General features: G+C 37.8%; 2 protein-coding genes across 2 annotated transcripts in view; one reads left to right on the top strand and one right to left on the bottom strand.

The window, feature by feature from the left end:
* ACSL5 (acyl-CoA synthetase long chain family member 5) overlaps positions 1–10,497 on the top strand; it is a 23,658-nt gene extending 13,161 nt beyond the window's left edge. The window contains exons 8-21 of the mRNA XM_010714761.3: positions 517–549; positions 759–810; positions 1,341–1,414; positions 1,860–1,937; positions 2,460–2,594; positions 3,033–3,167; positions 3,246–3,341; positions 3,893–3,965; positions 4,460–4,548; positions 4,629–4,745; positions 5,179–5,322; positions 5,813–5,914; positions 6,299–6,370; positions 6,760–10,497. Of these exons, the coding sequence (XP_010713063.1) occupies positions 517–549; positions 759–810; positions 1,341–1,414; positions 1,860–1,937; positions 2,460–2,594; positions 3,033–3,167; positions 3,246–3,341; positions 3,893–3,965; positions 4,460–4,548; positions 4,629–4,745; positions 5,179–5,322; positions 5,813–5,914; positions 6,299–6,370; positions 6,760–6,900 (1,341 nt within the window). The 3' untranslated portion in view covers positions 6,901–10,497. The remainder of the gene's footprint in view (positions 1–516; positions 550–758; positions 811–1,340; positions 1,415–1,859; positions 1,938–2,459; positions 2,595–3,032; positions 3,168–3,245; positions 3,342–3,892; positions 3,966–4,459; positions 4,549–4,628; positions 4,746–5,178; positions 5,323–5,812; positions 5,915–6,298; positions 6,371–6,759) is intronic.
* Positions 10,312–19,306, bottom strand: ZDHHC6 (zinc finger DHHC-type palmitoyltransferase 6). Its single transcript, XM_003208173.3, has 9 exons — positions 19,143–19,306; positions 16,960–17,119; positions 15,697–15,858; positions 15,055–15,108; positions 13,197–13,364; positions 12,861–12,902; positions 12,335–12,480; positions 12,203–12,246; positions 10,312–10,900 (listed from the first exon to the last, which is right to left on the bottom strand). Exons 1-9 carry the CDS (start codon positions 19,289–19,291, stop codon positions 10,797–10,799), a joined length of 1,029 nt encoding a protein of 342 aa, XP_003208221.2. The 5' UTR covers positions 19,292–19,306; the 3' UTR covers positions 10,312–10,796.
* Between the last annotated feature and the right edge of the window lie 468 nt (positions 19,307–19,774).

Here is a 19,774-nt window from a genome sequence, read left to right on the forward strand (position 1 = left end):
TGGTTTAATGGAGAAATACTGGTAATAGATGGACAGTTAAACTGGAAGATCTTGGATGTATTTTCCAACCTTGGTAATACTATGATTCTATGCTGTAGTTGTAACAGGATTTATCAGGCTTCTAAGTTACAGTTGAGTCTAACTGAAACTTTATGTGCAGATTGCTGGCTGCTTTGATACACCAATACTAGGCTTAATTTCCAGATTACAGGTGTAAATATGGAGTGTAAGAGATGTGGACTACATTAAATAAAATGAAAAATCTCCATTCAGTACTTCCAAATTCCTTAAGTAGCTCTGATCACTTTATACATGGTCAAATTCATGCTTTTCACAATCTCAGGAGTCAGCTTTTTCAAGCTATAGGCACTAAGTGCAGGAAGGCCAATTTCTCTCACTGAAAATGATTTTTTACTTGGACTCTTGAAACTCACATTTGAAATCTAATTACCTATTCCAGTACTATTGGTACACATTTTTATGTTGCAATTTTAAATTTTGTTTTCTCTAATCTAGGAGCTGGGAAGAAACAACATCAGAAAACCAGTTGTAAGTATCTCTGTGGAACAGTTCTAAACTTGAGAAACTAGTCTCTGAAAAGTCCTCTTGCCAGGCTGCTAGGAAAGGAGGTTGGCAGGATTTTTTTGTATATTGCCTTGCTGATTCCGAACAGAACTCCTTTAGTAAGCATATGTAAATACTGACTAGTAACATAATAATCCTTACACTGTTGACCTGATGTGGCTTTTTCCCTCTAGCCTCCTAGTCCTGAAGATCTTTGCATTGTGTGTTTTACCAGTGGAACAACAGGTAAGAGACTGCATCTTGACGCTTCTCTATTAAAACACTCAGTGCTAAAAACACTTAGTATCCAGTGCAAAAAATGAAATCCTAACATAAAAAAGCCAGAACCATATCAAACCACTACTGCAGTTCTACTGAGGACATTGTCAGTACAAGTGAAGTGCACAAAGACAAAGCTTCTTAGAGCTGAGGGAGGGGAGACTAACCAATTTTTCCTAAGGACAACATATAAGGTCTTAGCCTTAAATAAAGAGGGCCTGGTTCTTTAACCGTGTCTGTATTCTGATCCACAGGGGTTATAGAAGCACGTTGTTTCAGCATTCTCCTAATTTCTCTGGTGTTACAGTAGACATTCCTTTTATGTAATATCTACAGTTGAAAGCACTCAGGATGAGGCATATTTGTGATTTCCTAAGACAGTGTATGATGTGACTAAGCCTAATACCAAGATAGCTTGAAATGACTGAGCCACGCAAGCTATAGGCAACTGACTACAAGCGCAGTCAGACCCACAGCTGACTTTGATTTCTCCAAAGGTAACCCTAAAGGTGCCATGCTGACACATGAAAATGTTGTTGCAAATGCTGCTGGCTTCCTTAGAACCATAGAGGTAAGCTATTGCTAACAGTCATCTCTAGGTTATGTGACTATTATGAAAATGGCTTTACTGTGGGCATTTTATGCAAACTATTAATTCCCAATATACACATGCTTTCCTAAGTGCTCATGTTTCCAAGGCAGAATGGTACTGCAAACAAGTTGTTTTGACCTTCAGTAACTTTTGAGGAGTTCTTGAGCCAGATCTATGTGGCAGGAGTACTAAACTATCATATTTTTAGTTTGCTGAAACATGAAATTAAACCTGATTTAGTATCCTGTCCCAAACTTCACACAGTTGCAGCTGCAGATTTTGAAGAGATGATGGATGAGCTTCAGTTGCTTCAGCCTTTTAAAAGCATCTATTTCAAATTATTCAAATTGGTCCGAATTTTATTCACTTTCTTCTTAAGTAGGCATACGGAGTGTTGATGTGCTTGTGTTTCTTTCACCTATAGGACACGGTTGAGTGTACAAGTTCGGATGTGAGCATATCTTATCTTCCATTGGCTCACATGTTTGAGAGAGTTGTACAGGTAAGTAGACTATGTACATGCTACTAAGACTTTGTAGAGTGTATAAACTTGTTGAAAGTAACACTTACTAGAAGTTATACCTAAATGGCTATGACATGTTATAGAGGTTAAAAGACTGTCCTGGAGACCATTCCCAACCCAGTAGTTAAAAATTAATGTCTTGTCATATTCTTTGTCAAATTCTTCTGTTGCCTTGTATTTACATTACTAGAGATGTTATAAGATATCAAAATAGAACAGCTGTTACAAATGTGTAGGAGCTTGTATTAATAGTCTCCAACCATGATCTGAAATCTTGTTTTGTTATGATCATGGACTAAAAATTGAAGTTGCTTTCCAGTACCTGATTAATCCTTCTGAGCATCTATAAATCAAATTATAGTAAAAGCAATGATAGCTTTCTGTATTTCTTCAAGACCTATACTACTACTGGTCACTGGAAATCAAGCAGCTTTCCATAGAAAATTACTGTGGCTGACAAAGCTATGAATTATCCTTGGGTAACATCTGGTCAATTTTCAGACTGTGATATACAGCTGTGGAGCAAAAGTGGGCTTCTTCCAAGGAGACATCAAATTGCTAACGGATGACATGAAAACCTTGAAGCCAACAATATTTCCGGTTGTACCAAGACTGCTCAATAGAATATATGACAAGGTACGTGAGCAACTTTTAGCTAAATTATCTGAATGTTCATGTATTGAAGCAAGTATATATGTTTAAATTCAAGTTGAATGCATCATAACACGACCACTAGGTTAATTATTCCTTAGGAGGAGGAACTCTGTAAACATCTCTGAAGTACAAGAACAGTTGTGACTGAGATAGGACTGCTGCTGTTCAGAGAGAAAGATTATGTTTATTTTCAGAATGAATCAAACAAACAAAAACTACTCTAGAAGCATCACTAGTCCTTGTTGCTGAAGTGTGACAGCAGCAATACAAATTAGCACTGCCCCTTGGTGCACCTCCTAAAGCATGGCAATAATGAAGACAAATCTTACAGCAACAAAGTAATGCACTGTGCCTCCTAATGAAGCAGGAACTGGAGGTGTAGCTGTGAGCAAAGACCTCAGAGATACTTTTTTCCTGCAGATACAAAGTGGAGCAAACACACCAGTGAAAAAATTCCTGTTAAATTTTGCTGCAACTATGAAGATGATTGAAGTGAAACAGGGCATAATTCGAAACGACAGCCTTTTGGATAAGCTGGTCTTCAAAAAAGTTCAGGTAAGCTCTTCCAAATGTAAGTAACCTGAGCAATATAATACTGGCAGTTTGATCTGATGGCTTCTAATTCATTTGTAGGAAACCATGGGTGGAAGAGTGCGTATAATGGTAACAGGTGCAGCCCCTATATCTCCCTCTGTCCTGAAATTTCTCAGATCAGCATTGGGCTGTCAGGTAAGCTGAGGTTTTTTCCTTGAAAATCTCTTTGATGGTCACTTGGACATAATGAGTGACACAGTTGTAGTCCCCCTCAGTTTCTGCCTGGAGGGACTGCTGTCAGGGTCTTCAGTATTTAAAGGCTTCTTGATTAGTGTTACCTGCAGTAGAGGAAAATTCTGTAGGGCTAATTGATATCAAACAACTGTACTGCAAAAACATCCTCTAGGCTTCAGGAAGAGGAACAGGGCAGCAGAAATAGTAACATGAAGTGTCTTCAGCAAGTCAGGCAGTTGCTTCTGTGCTTTGTGGCTTATCCTGACAGTGAACAAGCTCCCACTGTGGCACATTTCAGAACAGAGTGCAGAGAATGAGGTGCTCAGAGCAAGATTTGGATAGCTGAACTTGAAGAACGTCTAGTCACACCAATAAGACCAGGATGTCTGAAATACAATGACATTGTCTTGGCTTTCTTCTTTAGATGGAGACCTGTGCAAGGTATAGTTTATACTGCGCTCATTCATACTGGGGACTGGGTGTTCAAAGGATGTTTATCCTTGCTCACACAGGTCTTTGAAGCTTATGGCCAGACTGAATGTTCAGCTGGATGTACTTTCTCCATGCCTGGAGACTGGACTACAGGTATGGTAGTTGAGGCTTGTAAACTCTAGCATAACTGCCAACGGAAAGTGGCACTGAAACTTTAAGTTCAATAACAAATAAATTCTGGATGCAAAACTTCAAAGTAATTCTTGGTAGCAACAATCACTCTTGCTTAATAGGAAGTCTGTGAAAGCAAGCCTGGCACATGGTTAGTATGACTGCTTAGGCAGTAAGTGGCTCTGAGCATTGAGACTTAGCTGCTCCTTTTCCTGCATTAAGTGTCTGAAAATGGCAATGTTGTTGAACTCTTGGTATCGGACCCCATTAAACAGTATTGATTCTTACTAAAGTAGTGAATAGATCCACTAAGTATCTATTATCACTTAAATCTGTCATATGTAGGGGACGCCTGAGTTCTCCCAAATCATTCAAAGACCTAGTCTTTGAAGTTTTATATCATATAGACCCATCTACAGAATATACAAATCCACAAACTGTAACTATCCGTGTTTTTGTTTTTGTTTTAATATTAGGCCATGTTGGACCCCCACTGGCTTGTAATATCATTAAACTAGATGACGTGGAAGAAATGAACTACTTCTCTTCAAACAATGAAGGCGAGGTAGGTACCATCTCCTGTGTGTGTCAGAAAATACTGAAATATAAGATTTGGTGACTAACAATATCCTGTGCTTGCTGTAGGTCTGCATAAAAGGACCAAATGTGTTCAAGGGTTATCTGAAAGACCCTGAGAAGACAGAAGAAGCAATTGACAAAGATGGGTGGCTTCACACAGGAGATGTAGGGAAATGGATGCCAGTGAGTAATTGCTTAATATAAGCCATCCCTTTGATGTGAATTCCTTATTAGTTGTACTCTGCAAAGTTGGACAAATAAATTCCAGAATAAAAGCCTTACAAATTACCTTGTTGAATATCCACCATGTTAACTCCAGACAAAGCTCCAGAGACCAATCAGGTTACAAGATCTTGCATAATGCCTGCTAGGCCAGTAGTTAAGAATATGTCACATGCAGAATAAAGAACAAAGTATCTCATTTTTTGCCAGAGAAGAAGAAACTGTCTGATCATGTTCTGAGCTAATTGGAGAAATCATAGTGTCCTTTTATCCGGTAGAGAGCCAAAACAAGTGCCAGGCTAGCACGTGCCCTCTTACAACAAACTCATTATCTTCTGCTGCACAGAGAAGCAAGACGGACTTGAAACTAATGGCCTCCACCTTTAACTTCTAGAATGGAACGCTGAAGATCATTGATAGGAAGAAAAATATATTTAAACTTGCACAAGGAGAATACATTGCTCCAGAGAAGATAGAAAATGTCTATATCAGAAGTGTGGCTGTAGCCCAAGTCTTTGTACATGGGGAAAGCCTGAGGGTAAGTAATATTAAGAATGAGCATCCCGTAAGATTCCTCTCACAATGAGTTCTGGAAGATCAGAGCACAAACATTAAAGTATACCAGTGCTTGAACAAGATTTGTTCCCGACAGCACACTGCTAATAGAAATATCCTGTCTACAACCTTCCCTTTTTTACACTACAGAAAAAGAAATCTTGGTATCAAGTTGCAAGTTGGGTAAAGGTTAATTACATACTTGTATGGGATTAATATGTCATGTGAGCTCTGTGCAGTTTCTCTACTATTTTACCAGTGAGTAATATTTGCTGGAGTGGTTAGTGCAGAACAAACTGCATGAGCACTTTGACTACTGCTGTCAGAACACAGATGAAGACTTTTTAGCTACCTTTCAAATTCTGGAAACAAATGGGGATGTAGATCTAGCCTGGTATATATTGTTAACTATCAAGTTCTCACACAGACAATCCCAATAACTCCATGACTGTCCTACTTCTATTTGTTTTCAGTCTTGTCTAGTAGGTATAGTGGTTCCTGATGCTGAGACACTTCCAGAATTTGCAGCAAAACTGGGTGTCAAGGGTTCCTATGAAGATATCTGCAAAAATCCAGTGAGTGGCCTCACCTTTTCAGTGGGTTATAGGTAGATTTTTTTTTTTTATTCTGAAATCCAATCATGCATTGCCTTGGCTTCATTTTTTGCCCACCTTTTTATAAATTAAATTGGCTTAATGTTGTGTGAAATGTGCAAATGCCCTTACAGTAGAAGATGGAACTAATAAAGGTGTTCCTGAAAGTTTCAAGGACTATAACTCCTTGTTTTCCAGTGAGAAGATAGGCATGTCCCTGTCATGGTCTTAATGTGAGCAATGTTGAATGCTGAAATACATACACATATTCTTGCCAACCTCACTTCCCTCTGACTGGGCAATGGTTGTGGTCATGAACCAATTACCAAATGGTAGTTTTACCCACACTGTTCCTGTCTCTTCCAGGAAGTGAAGAAAGCTATTTTAGAAGATTTGGTTAGACTGGGGAAAGCAGCTGGCCTTAAGTCCTTTGAACAAGTGAGTACTTTCAAATCCTGCTTGTCACAAGTACCTGTATTGCTAATACAATGGCTGGGAAGTCTGTATTCTTGCTGGAATGGGACCTAAGACAGCTGCTTGGGACAACTGAATGCAATAGGCATGGAAACATTGGCTAGTTACCTGTCTGTTGACCAAGAGGCAGATGGATGCATGGGGCAACAGATGCAATTGCTATGGAATGAAATGCAGGTTTCCCACAGGCTGACTCTCAGTCAGGAGTTTAACTCCTGCATCAGAGAAGCAGTTTAGTTACTAGAGCTCTTGAGACTGAATTGTTGCCCTAAGCTTGAGAAGGCTGGGAAGAGCTGTGCTTATGCTCCATGTAATACTGTAAGCGTCACTTGTGAAACTGTATTCTTTTATAGGTTAAAGACCTGTACATCCACACAGAGCTGTTCTCTATAGAAAATGGACTCTTGACACCAACACTGAAGGCAAAGAGAGCAGAGCTTGTTAAAGTCTTCCAGAAGCAGATTGAAGCCCTCTATTCAAGTATGCAGGAATAAGTGACTAATTTAAATTAAACTTCATGGAGTACCTAAACAAATCTGTAACACTGTGACCTCTGGAGAACACAAGCTTGAGTGGAAGGGAGCAAGGAGAACTTAAAAATATTATTTCTGGCATCCTATGAAAAATGACTTTCAGATGAAGATGGCTACAGTATAACTGGTGGTCACTGGCAACGTCCAGTCCTGCATGGAATCTCCAGGCAAAGCGAGAACTTCCATTTCTTTGGGCTGTGACTGAAGCACACACACACTGAAGAGCCTCAGCCTTTACAAGGCAGCTGTTTTCTTGCTCCAACTATAACCTCCATTCTGAACTTCTGTGGCTTAATCTGCAATCAGACTGAACTCTTTCATGCAGTTGTGTTGTGGGTGGGGGAAGGAGGGAGGTGGTTCACAAAGAAAGTGCGGGAAGAAAACACTTCAGTTTTCCCTCAGGATGGTAAAACTTTTTCAGTGCACCGGTCTCAACTTGAGCTGTGACAATGTGAATAGGAGCTTAACATCTGCTCAGCAATAACAAAGTGAACTTCCCTGCTCCTAGCCTTGAACTGCACCACTGTAGGTTGTTTCTAATGAAAGTGTGATTAGTTTGGCATCAGATGGTTAATGAAATACATGTCTAAACCAAACATGATTCATGCTTTAGGAGGCACTGGTTCAGATTTTTGGGTTTTTTAAGCACATGTTCTCAAATGCAATGGCAGTTACAAAGCCAGTACACTTACAAACTTACCAGTCCAGTAACTCAAACTCTTCAACTTCTCAAGGTTATAAAATGCGATAAATTGCAACTGTAAACTCAAACCAAAGCCTGTGTGGGTAATTTGTTTCTTTGTGACATCCAGAAGGATAGCATCGTTCAGCCATTGTGCTGTAGCTGACTTGTTTCCTGAACTGTCATGGCCTGGCTGCAATTCAAGCAGCATGAGGCAGTAAGATAGGGCAAGACAAGATGCTGCTCCTCTGATCAGCTTTCTTTTCCTTCTAGTAAGGCAATATATGTCAAAGCCTTCAGGATAAGCTCATTCCTCTAGCTCAGCTTGTCCTATAATAAATTAAATGCAATGCCTTATTTTAAGGCAAAATAAACCTTGTTAGTTTCTTTAGAAAACTACTTAGGCAAGTGAGTACTGTCATTCTCTATCTTTAGAAATATTTATGGGGTTCACAGAGTTAAGCCAATCTTCTAATGCTTTCTTTCTGTTCTTGTAGTAATTTGGATCAGTTTGCTTTTTTTTCTTTTAAAGGTAATGCAACTCTAAGAATGTAACATGGAGGGATGCTTTTCTATATCAGCTCTCCTTCTCTAACAGATTATTACAGCTAGTGCCTGTTCCTCTTGGTATTTAAGATGTTTTTGGTTAGATTATTTGAAAGCAACCGTAGGCTTGTTGGTCAGGAAATAACCAGTCTTTGCTGTGAAACATCTGAAGTTTTAATTAATAATAATTTGCTCTTGTTTCAGAGTCTAAATTCAGTTCTGTTTCTAGTCTGTGTCCAAAGACCTTGATGTTTTCACATAACTGTTGTGTCAATATGTACATTCAACATGATTCTTAACTTCTGAGTTTAAAGACCCAGAATCTGGAACACACGTAACTAACTGCTGCATGTGTTTCCTTAAAGAAGAATGACTTAAAAACTGCCTCAATCTTTTGGCTGATGTTGGACTAGTGAGAATGGAAGATGAACCAGAGAGGAGAAATATAAACTTAAAATGGTTGAGGGCTCTGTGGAGCAACTCATCTGGGAGCAGGAGATCTATTGTAACTGAGTTCTGTATCAACTTGAGGCTGAATGCTTCTGCTGCAGCATCTGGAAAGTACTTTGTTCATTTTATCAAATGAAATTTCCCCACCAAGATCAGTTTGGAAGTTGAAACCCTACACGCTGTTGTGCCTTCAACTGGCAGTGCTCATGAACCAGTGCTTCCTTTAACTTAAAGAGAGCTCTTCCTTTCCCTTTTTGAAGAGAAATTACAACTATAATGAAAAAAGTAGAAAGCATTACAAAACATAAACATGTACTTTACATGTTTATGTCCATTTTGGACTGTTTAGAATAGAATACAGAATCATTAAGACTAGAAAAACACAAGATCATCAAGTCCAATCATCAACTCATTCTGGAGCAAATCTCCTGGGCATGCTGTGGTTCAGTGTGGAGCAATCTTGGTGTGCAAAATTCTGCTCCAGTTCTGCTCTGATGCTCTTCAAGCACAAAATGACATTCAGTCCCTATAAGCAAACCAGTTTAAAAAATTTCACCCCACCACTCCCAATAGCTAACATTCAACTGTGATCGTTAGTGCTGTCCACTTGTTCCTATTACACTACTAATTACTGTCAATATAGATAGCAGCTATTTTGTCACTGCATAGTCAAGTTCAACAGCTCCTCAGCTGGAAGACAAGCTTACTCTTGTCATCTTTCTTTGGCTCTAGACTTCAGAGATGCAGAACAGAAAACATTCCAGTAAAGACTAAGACTGTAAACCATGCAGTTTACAAGCCTTCATAATAATAACTTCTCACATTCTAGAACAGCACAGATTTTACCCCTTTGCTGTATTCTCCTCTCAGCCCTTGCTAACAGGGAAACTACAAGTGAAACATATTCCTATACCACTAAAGAATAGCGCTTCTAGAAAATAAAAGTGTTGTGATTTCAAGAGGGAAAAGCAACTGCTTGCAGAATACTGAAACTGAATCTAGTTCCCCATTACCACAGCTCAGAAACAACCTAAGATTATGGCTCACCACCAGCAGTAATGCACAGAAGGCTGGAAGTTAAAAAACCACAACAACAACAACAAAGCCTGGGTAGTGCTAGAGGTAAACAGCCTCAGCAGCAGCACAGAGTACCAGTTCTGGCTTGTCTGTTATGTAGTTATTTCTGTATACTTAATATTGTCTAAGAAAAACTTATCTGCTTGAGACAACTTATGCAGGTGGAGATAAACCGGGTGTTAGTTTAGAACATTTATTTACAAAAACTCCCAACTTCTGATATGGAACTAGTCTAAGCCATGTGCTGTACTTACATTTCAAAATCTTTCAGCTGGTACAGGTAATTTTTTTTTAAAAGGTCCTCTTTCTAATAATCCATACCAGATAGTACATAAAAATCTTTTAGCAAAGGCATTCATCACTTAGTGACTAGACTTGCAGAAGTTTTCTCTCTTGGCACTAGTGCTTCTTTTCAGACTAAGATGGATCAGCAACTCCAGTCCCTTGGATACAAGCTCATATGTCAAAGAGAGCAGAGGTTAGTTGACTTCTTATAGCAAGAGCTGTAGTCTTTCTAGTTTAGAAAACAGCTTCTGAAATACTTGTTTCCCAATAATACACCTTTCCGTGCCTACAAACAAGTTCTTATAAGATCTAAGAACAATTAAACCCACAAGTAAATATGAACGTATTATTTATTTGAGGTGGATAATTCACATCATTAAAAGTCATGGGTAACAAATCTTATCTTGCATTTGGATTAGAGATTTATTCTGTATTTTTCAGGGGGCAGCTTCAAAGAAAGAAAAATATGAGAGATATGTAACAAGCATCACAACAGATGCAGTTGTGGGGAAAAAAAACTAAAAGATGGCTGCTCAGAATGCAGTTTAAACAGCAGAAAGAAAAAAACCTGACTTGGGATGAGAAAAATCCATCTTGAAGGCAATCCACTGAATGGCTTCTTCAGTTATTTATTGTCAAAAAAAGAATGCAAACCATGGCACAGGCATATTCAACCCTTTCAACTGCGAGGAAAAGAAAATCTTGCTCCAACATAGTCATTGCATAAGTCTAAAGTAATATACTGAAAATTTCAAGTAAAGGATTATGGTCCGAAGTAAAAAACTCCATTTCTTATTTTAAAAAAAGAAAGAGAAGGCTATCTGCTTTTCTTCTCTCCATCCACTGGTTGATCCGTTTCAGAGTCATACTGGCATTTTTCCACACATTTCCTAGGGAACCAGCCTCGTTCTCTTATTCCACCTTAAGATATGGAAAGTTACATTAACTTGGAACAAAACACAACCCACTATTTAAGATAAACACAGGACCGAAAGAAACACCAAGAAAATACCTGATTTATTTTCTTATCCAAGGCAGCATATAGAAGTCACCCCTAACTTATTTGTCCAAGAATGCACAGAGTCTCTCCCACTGCCTAACCTGTTTTCATACATCTCCAATATTTCCCAGTACTCTACTTTCCTTGCTATTGACAATCTTTTCTCATACCCAATGTGAATCTTTTACAATTCCTCTTCTACTCCTTAGAAACGCAGGAAGCAGCTAACAACCTGCTCTACAACAAACCTTAATGCAACTGATGTCTGTTTGTACATACCCTGGCTTTCTGCTATCTTTTTCCTCTCCAGTTAAGGAACCTAAACTCTTTCAGCTTTTCATATAGGTCTAATTTTCTAGCGCTCCAAATATTCTCATTGTTTCCCACTCAACCCTCTACAGCTGATCTTCCCTTTTCTGGAGATGTAGCAAGATGTTTGCTTGTGTCAATACTTCAGCCAAATTTCTGAAAACCTTAAGTGGGATGGAAGGATTACTTCATGCATTTGTGAAGCTAGATGCTTCTACTTTTTGCAAATGTTGACTCATCCTAAGATTATGATTGTCTATTTTTCCCCCTAAAAGAACTGCTACTTAATCATTATTTTTTCCACCTTTCCTTATGAAGCTAGTTATTCCTGCCTATTTATAGCATTTTGCTATGCAGTGTTAACAAATCTCATGATATTTTTAAAGTCCAGTTCTCCAAAGTGCTAGTGTTATTTTGAGTTCTAATCCAGGCTTTCAGTATGTACAAAGTCTTTCATCCAGACTTCATTTCACATGCAAAGTTAAAAAATAAAAAAAAAAAGACTATTTAGCACAGATATCTCCTCCCAACCTTCACAATGTGAACTACTATCATACTCATTTCAGTGAGTTGCTTATGTTTGGTGTTTGAAAGCACTTCCAGCTCACGGAGGCATCCAGCTTCCCATGAGAAGCATGGATGGTTTCAACATAGTGACTGGTGGGTGCCTCTCTTTTGCCAACAAGAAACATACATGAAGTGCATTCACAGTTGTTTGGAAAACGTAAACCAAATGTAAACAGTAAAGACTATGGATGTGGCTTTAAAGAGAAGAGGGGCTAATGCTATTAAAGTAAGTCATTCTACATTTTGAGAACTGAATACAATACTCATGTTTCTATCCAGAAGCTAGACAGCAGTAAAGTTGATTTGCAACTTTTTAACAGAAAAAAATGAAAATAACTGTTTCATACCATCACCAGCTGAGTTAAGAATCTTCTCACCATACATCCAGTGTCTAGAGAAGAAAGCGTAACAGGTAATTAGATGCCAGAACACATCTCAATATTGCTTTTAACAAAACATAAAAGTGTGGAGCCACTAACTTTAAGCCTCTTGTGGCTAAAATCAGATCCCCTTTACTCAGTGCAATTCTAGGTTCTTCAGTACATGGTGTTGTGAAGAATGTTTTAACACCTTTAGTCACAGGGCAGCAGACACCACTGTAATCTTCTATGGCTCGATACCGCACCTACAAATTTGAACAGAACATGGCAATGTATTACACTGTGGGGAGCTATGGCCTTGCTGAGTGTTTCGTACCAAAAAACACTTAAAGCATCCCACTAGATTTGAGCATAAATGACTACTGCTATGAAAGAGACTCAAAATTCCAGCTTAACTGCTTGACGACTGAGCATAGAGTCATCTTTATTATTAGGAAACTAAAGAGCAAATGCAAAGGAAGCTAAATTTTAATTAAGCAGAGGTTAGAGAACACTTTGTGTGGAAACACAAAGCCTTTGTTAATTGCTAGGTTTAAATGAAAAGAAACGGTATCAGTAGTTACTTACATTTATTTATAAGGAAATTCCTAAGTGATGCCAGATCACAAACATCACAAATACTTACACTTCTTACTCGCTTGTCTGCTTTCTGTTTCAGTTGCTCTATCTACAAATGATCACATATAAAAAATTAGGCAGTGTTTGAGAGGACTTGTGTGTATTCAGCACAAAATGAAGTTAAGTACTGAAACCACTAAACAAACTCAGGAAAATGTATTTAGCATTTAAAAGCACTCACAAAAGCATGTTATTATGCTTTCATGCATATCAATAATGGCAGAAAATTTGACAGAACTTGTGCTTCTTAGAGTATTCCAGTTACTTTAAAATCTGGTACATTATTGCAGAGAAAGGCAGGGGACAGTGGGGAAGATTAACCTGAGATAACATCGAAGATTACCGTCAAACTGTATCGATGACAGCCTTCTCTCACTGGCCAGTCCAGGCCATCTCCCTCAGGAATCCCAGACCATGTAAACACTTGCTTGAAGTTCTTCCATTTACTTCCCATATCATATGGAAAAATAAAGGTTTCATCTGTTTGGTAGTACTGGATTCTGTCTTTGGCCTGGAAATAAAGAAATACAGCACATCAAACATCTTAGGAACTATAGTCGACCAGCAAATATTAAGAAGGCCAGATCACAGGCTCTGTGTGGATCTATGAGCCCCAAAGGTGACCATTTTGGGACAAGAGTAATAAATTCCTACCACACTAACCTAGGCTTTTAAAACTACTTGCAACTAGATGATATAACTGTAGCATTTAGAAGTGTTTGTGGTTTTGTTTGTTTTCCTGATTTACTCTGTTGAACAGCAGAGTCACTTGGCTATACTTCTGACCAATCCATTCCAAGCCTTAATTTTATTTTATGCCTTTTTTAAAGGCTTATGACTAACTATTTCTCAGTTAAACAAAAAGATTTCCACAATTCAGGATGTTCTGCTTAACGACTGCAAACATAATTCAATACTTAGAGTGTTTAGCTCGCTTCAAAGAACTGAGTATAAAGGCATGCTTTAAATATTACACTTTCTTATTAGTGAATGCTCCATTCTTTCAGTAATAGTGACATCTAGTGGAACAATGGAAAAATTTGTTCTATGTTGCAGTAGTATTGTTTATAAAACACATATACGTGCAGTGTGTGTTGAGTCTTCAGAAAGGATATATTACTAGTAATTACTATATTTGACAAAAATTTCTACAGATTATTCCACGTTTAATTATATAGTTGTAACAGAGTTTCACTGTCCAATTACTCAAAGGTCTACAGACTATGATCCAGCTAAACTAGAAAATGTGCAAAGAGAAAGCACTGCAATATTTAGGTACTCATAAATGCTCAAGATCCTACTGATAATCTGACGCAGAACAAAACGAAAAGATAATAACAGAATGTTTGTTTATAACTTGGTGGCAGAGAAGTATTTTCTTAACAGTCAACTTCTGCTTTTGCCATGCTATATTTCTTTTGAAAAATACTGTGAAATCCTCTGGTGATACAGCTATCAATGAGAAATTTCAGAAGATGAGATGAGCCATCTCACTGGTTTTTAGGACTTCTTTTAAAACGAAGGAAAATCTCCCAAGTTTAATCAGTGTATGGGAACTGCTGAATCACGGCCTGAACCTCTGATTGATCACCTGAGGCGAGCAATGAGTCAGCCCTGGGTGCACAGGTGAAGGCAATTCACCTGTGCTGCTGGAAGTGGTGGAGCCTGGCTGCACCTCTCCTACAGACATTTAAGAGCTGACTGCCAGTGGGGAAGGATCTCTTCTGGAGATCCCTCCTCTGGAGTTTTACAGTGAGCCCAGGATACAGGTAAGCATTCTATCTATTCTCTTTTGTATAATAACCTGCTTAGCTAACTTCTCTGGTATATTCCATAATTATAACATCTGTACATTCATTGATTATCCAATCAGAGAAGTAGGAAGTAAAGAAAATCAATGGCCAGAATAAGTCATCTAGAATGGGTAGGGAAGTTGGACAAGATGTAGATGGATAAAACTACTTAGTAGAAGCAATAGCAGCTTAAGTTACAAATGCAAAAAATTCTTGATTTCCTAGGTAGATAAGCAAAGTCCCCTAAAAACAAGTGCTTTTTTAAGGTCACCCTGAAGTTCTCATATTAAATGAGTGTTGCAGTGACACTTTTGGTTCAAATCTGAACAGGTGTAGCGAGAAATTAATAAATACAGAGAATAAACTTTGTTAACAACACAGAACAGGTCTACTGTAATAAAAGCCTACCTTTTCTTCAATCCAGGACTCGATTGAAGTTTTGTTTGTCAAAATGACTTTCATCTAAATTAAATAAAAGTGTTAGATGTATTTTTTGCAGAAATACATTTTCTAGACAAAGAAAACTTCATTTAACAAGCTAGATTTAACTCTGAACAACAGAACAATTGCTTATAAGCTTAACCAAAACATGAAATATTCAAAATTAATATTCAGCATATATGCATGGTAATGCTATCATCCAGAATTACACACTTGGAGAAATACCATATAATATTTCAGTTTATGCTAAGATTGTGGGGTGGTGTTTTTTTTTTCATTCCAAAGATCTCAAAGTTTTCAAGCAATGTGCCAGGCACACGTTCTGATTTTTCACAGGCAGGGACAAGATTCCCCAAAATACCAAGCATTGGGTATTTTGCCTCTTCCAGAACAGGACTTACACAGCACATCTCATCTTTTCTTTTTTTTATTAGATTTTTCACTACAAAGTTCTAAGGAGGAAAAAGCAACTAAAAAATCTTGAGTAACACAGCTACATAAACTCTAAACAAGTGTTCCTATCACAATTCTGCCTGCAGTCGATACCAGTAACAAAAGAGGTGCAAGTCACATCTTTTAACTTGTTTCTAACAGAAGCAATAAGCTTACCTGAATAATAAACAGCATACCAACAGCAATTGTTGTTCCTAATGCCAGTCCTAAGGCAAATAAAGATGCAGCAAATGCAGACAATCCGAAGGGAATAATGGTTCGAGGGTCTCTTTTGGCTGCACTCATATCAATTTTTACAGAACTCCACCCAAAAGATATCTGTGAAGGGAATGCATTCTTGTTCAGGTCTGAAACATAATACTTGCTGAAACCAAACTAGTTACCTATAAGTAATCTGAATCTGAAGGTGTGTGCTCAACCTCTGATAGGCTTGTAATGTAAATGGAGTAGATAAAACTTTGTACGTACCTACTTTTCTATATAGTATATATTTATAAAACTGTTTTATAAAAATATATAAAATGCTTTATTGTATATTTATATATAAATAACTTTTCTTGTTCTAATTTTTCCTCTTCATTCTTTGTTGAAAACGAAATCAAAATTGCTATGTTGCAAATTCTACCACAAACTAGGCCTAAAATCTGCAGCAAAAATCCAGACTCTGGATACACTACAGAACACATTCAACAGTTTCTGAGAGAAAACATGTGCACAGCACAGTATCTATTTTCAACTGGAAATGCTACAGGTTTTCCTCTGAAAGCTTCCGCAAGTAGCAGTTCTCACTGTTATTGCTCTGCAAATACAGCACAGAGCTGTTATCTGTTAGACTGAGTTAATGTTTTCAAGCTTTTCAATGCAACCACAAAGGTTAAAAATCAAAGCTCAAAATCTTAACCATAGATCTTGAATGAGGGATGTATTCCACAAGAAGCTTTCCTAACTGTTAGCTCTGCTAACTTTTCTACTTTTAAAATAAATTTAATGTAATTTCTTTGTGGCTCCTGAGATATATTATATCATCTTCTCCTTGAAGAAAATAATACAATTCTAAAGAGTGGAAAGCAGAAGAAAATAAATAGCATTTAACTTGTGGTAAAGTATAACACATGATATGTGCTACTCATAATCAGTGTTCAGTCAGTGCAAAGCTCTAGCAAACTACCTGTGGCTATGACAAGCAACTGGAGGGGAAAAAAAAAAGTGGGGGTAGAAGAAGAACCAAACTTTTCTTTAATCCCTCACCTAATACTGAACATACTTCTCAGAATGCAAAGAGCAAAACAGTACACGTTGAAAGAACAAAAAGGAATTCCATGCGCTTCTTTTCAGGAAACCAAATTATCCCACGCTCCCAAGAATAAACAATCCATCCAACTTTAAGAACATCTTAAGCACTTAACTATGTTTTCTTACTCTGTTGTAAAGCTGAGTGTACATAGTCATTACAAATATGAAAGATGCGTGAATGCATCCTAGTGGTGCTAAGAGGAGAAACAAAGTGAAAGATGCATGATTCTGGTAACCACAACAGTTGTTGATCCAAGGGCAATGGTGATCCATCTTCATGACACACCTGTGAATAATAAATGGTGATTAATATAGAGGACATCAGTGATGTTTTAAAAGAAAATCAAAGGAAAGGATGGCTAACTTGCTACAACTTAATCTTCATTCAGTCCCACCGATTTCTAAGAAATGAACAAAGTATGTTTTGGGGGTTTTTTTGTTATTCAAAATAGTACTTCATGCTGTAGAACAAAAGAAAGCAAAACAGAAAGTACTATAAGGTTCTACTCTCATCAGTTGTCCTTCCTTCTCTTTATTCAAACTTATTAGTTGCTACTAAACACCGTATTTCAGAGTCAACATGCAGAGGCATGGGAAGTTCAAGAGCCACGCATGCAGTAGTTAACCATAAATATTACTGTCACTTCTTTATAAAATAAGCACACCAGGAAAACAAAATATCAAATGTCCTTTGGGCCTCCTGAATACAGAACACACAAAGATATACCAACAGAGGTGTATTAAGAGACATTAAATGTCTCTTGCTTTATGTAGAAGGCCCTCTGAAGACTTCATTAACTGCTATGTACTAACCTCACACCACTTACTGTCATGGTTTTATTGGTTTTAAGCAATTTTGCAGACCTAAGGTATGTGATAAACAAAGGGCTGAATTACACAAATATCCAGCTTCTCTGAAAACAGGTAATTGTTTTCAAACTACTGATCTCATTTGTCTTTTATGATACTACATTCCTGATAGGAAGCTCAGTTTCTACCTTCTAAAGAACTAATGCTTTTTTGTTAATGTATGCTTAGTTGTTGCTGTACAAGTTTTTGAAAACATGACCATAATCATCAGCTCAACTGTTTCTGAAGAAGTTCCTTAATCTAGGCTAGAAGTCTCACCCTATTCACAAGGGCCACCACAATTTAATCCATTCATGGACTGAAAACTGCCATTGCATAGAAGATTTTCAGTTGTGATTTACATTAACTACTTCATTGCACTGCTGCAATCTAGAGATACACAGAGAGTGAGTTACTTTGGCCAGAGCTGAGGGGCAGTAACTTCTTAAAACATATCAGCAAAACAATGAGTAGACTGTTCTGTGGTTTCTGCTTTTAATAATTTAGTGAAATAAACTGGAACTTGCTTTTGTAAAGATAATCACAGAAATCTGCTGACATTTTCTAATATCTTCTCAACATAAGGATTGTTACTGAGAGAAAGGAGTCTTATTTTAAAACTCAAGAATGATGCAGCAAATTGCAACACTGCTCTGTTTTCAGTCTCTACTTCCTGAAAGCACTGATTGGGTATCTTGTATATATAGCAACAAGTAAGTGTGCACACTGCAATACCCTCTTACCATGTTCTCCAGCAATCCTCCAGAGGAGGACCTACCCAATAAAAAGATAAATGCATCTATAGCCTGGACTACAGACAGCACAAGTGGCTTGCTTTTTTCAAGACACACTAAATTACAGTGCAGCTATTTACAATAAAAGCTTAAAAAAACATTAGCTCAAAACAGATCTGTTGGAGGACTAACACATAAAAAGACCCAAAAGGCTTACCACTTCACTTAAATAGACCTCTCTTGAAAAAAAAAAACCAAACCCTGTGGGGTTTGGTAAGAATGGTAAGAAACAGTCCAAAATTTCCTCTTAAATCAACAAGTTATTCCCATTTGGAAAGATAGCGTAACAGGCTTTCCTGCTCGCTGAACGTGAGGGTGCATGGACTCAGAAATTAAAAAAAGGATTGAAAGATTTTTTGATATTTACACAGGCTCATCTCTCTGAAACAGTACTGACATATTTTAACCCTGCCAAGTTCCCAAAAGAAATTATTTCCAGCTGAAAAGAAAACGTTAAAGGCAAGTTATTCATTTTCCTTTAATTAAAACACAGTAAGAACACAAAGAAGTCATACAACTGAAACTGGAAGTATTTGAAGCAGTGTTCGTAGTGAAATCTTTAAAATATATACAGTACAAGACCAGAATGAATTTATTTTAACAGCTCATCGCTAGCATTGAAGTTGCTTTTCATACAGACAGAAACCAATTTTGAAGAGACTGTACCTGTTACACTTTCGACAGTGGTGTGAACGTGGTGCCTTGTAAGACTGACACACTTTACAGTACTGGAGATACATGCAATCCTGAGATTTTTCCTTTAAATAGAAGAATGGGCATATTACACAGAATACATAGTTCTGCTGACAACACATATCTTGGCACTTGTATGGCAGCCTTGTGCATATCCGCCCTCTGGCAGGGTGTGTTCCATAACCCAACCCTCCTAAGCCAAAACAAAAATAAAAGAACTCTCTCCATTATCAACATAACCATCACTGTTGAAAGTACTGCTTGCTTAAACAAATAAGCAATTTGGAGAAACAGCAACTGTGCAAGCAGGGTTTTATAGTGAACATCTGAGAATATAAACCAGCATGGGGCCATTATCACTGGGAAAAAAAAGGAAGAAAGAAGTTGTGCAGAAAGATGAGATGGACTTGTAGACAGTAAGCAGTAACAGTGGGCCAAGTGGAGTATCCCAGTATCCTGCTGGGACTATACTTGGATACTCTGTAGTGCACTTCGTTTTGAGAAACACTCCACAAGTAGGAGTGATTATTACTGATTTGTGTATCATGGCCTGAGCTCCAGCTCTGGGCAGCTGTCTGAAGATGCTGAGTCTGCATTGTTCTGGC

The sequence above is a fragment of the Meleagris gallopavo genome, chromosome 8, assembly GCF_000146605.3.
Source record: "Meleagris gallopavo isolate NT-WF06-2002-E0010 breed Aviagen turkey brand Nicholas breeding stock chromosome 8, Turkey_5.1, whole genome shotgun sequence".
Taxonomy (NCBI): Eukaryota; Metazoa; Chordata; class Aves; order Galliformes; family Phasianidae; genus Meleagris; species Meleagris gallopavo.

What these genes read in the sequence shown, in the direction of transcription:
- ZDHHC6 (XM_003208173.3), bottom strand. Translation starts at nt 19,291, where the DNA reads ATGTGTTGTCAGCAGAACTATGTATTCTGTGTAATATGCCCATTCTTC. An exon ending in AGTCCTGGATTGAAGAAAAG is followed by an intron (nt 13,365 to 15,054) that starts GTAGGCTTTTAT and finishes CTTTATTTCCAG; the next exon opens with GCCAAAGACAGAATCCAGTA. An exon ending in TCTTAACTCAGCTGGTGATG is followed by an intron (nt 10,901 to 12,202) that starts GTATGAAACAGT and finishes CCATATCTTAAG; the next exon opens with GTGGAATAAGAGAACGAGGC.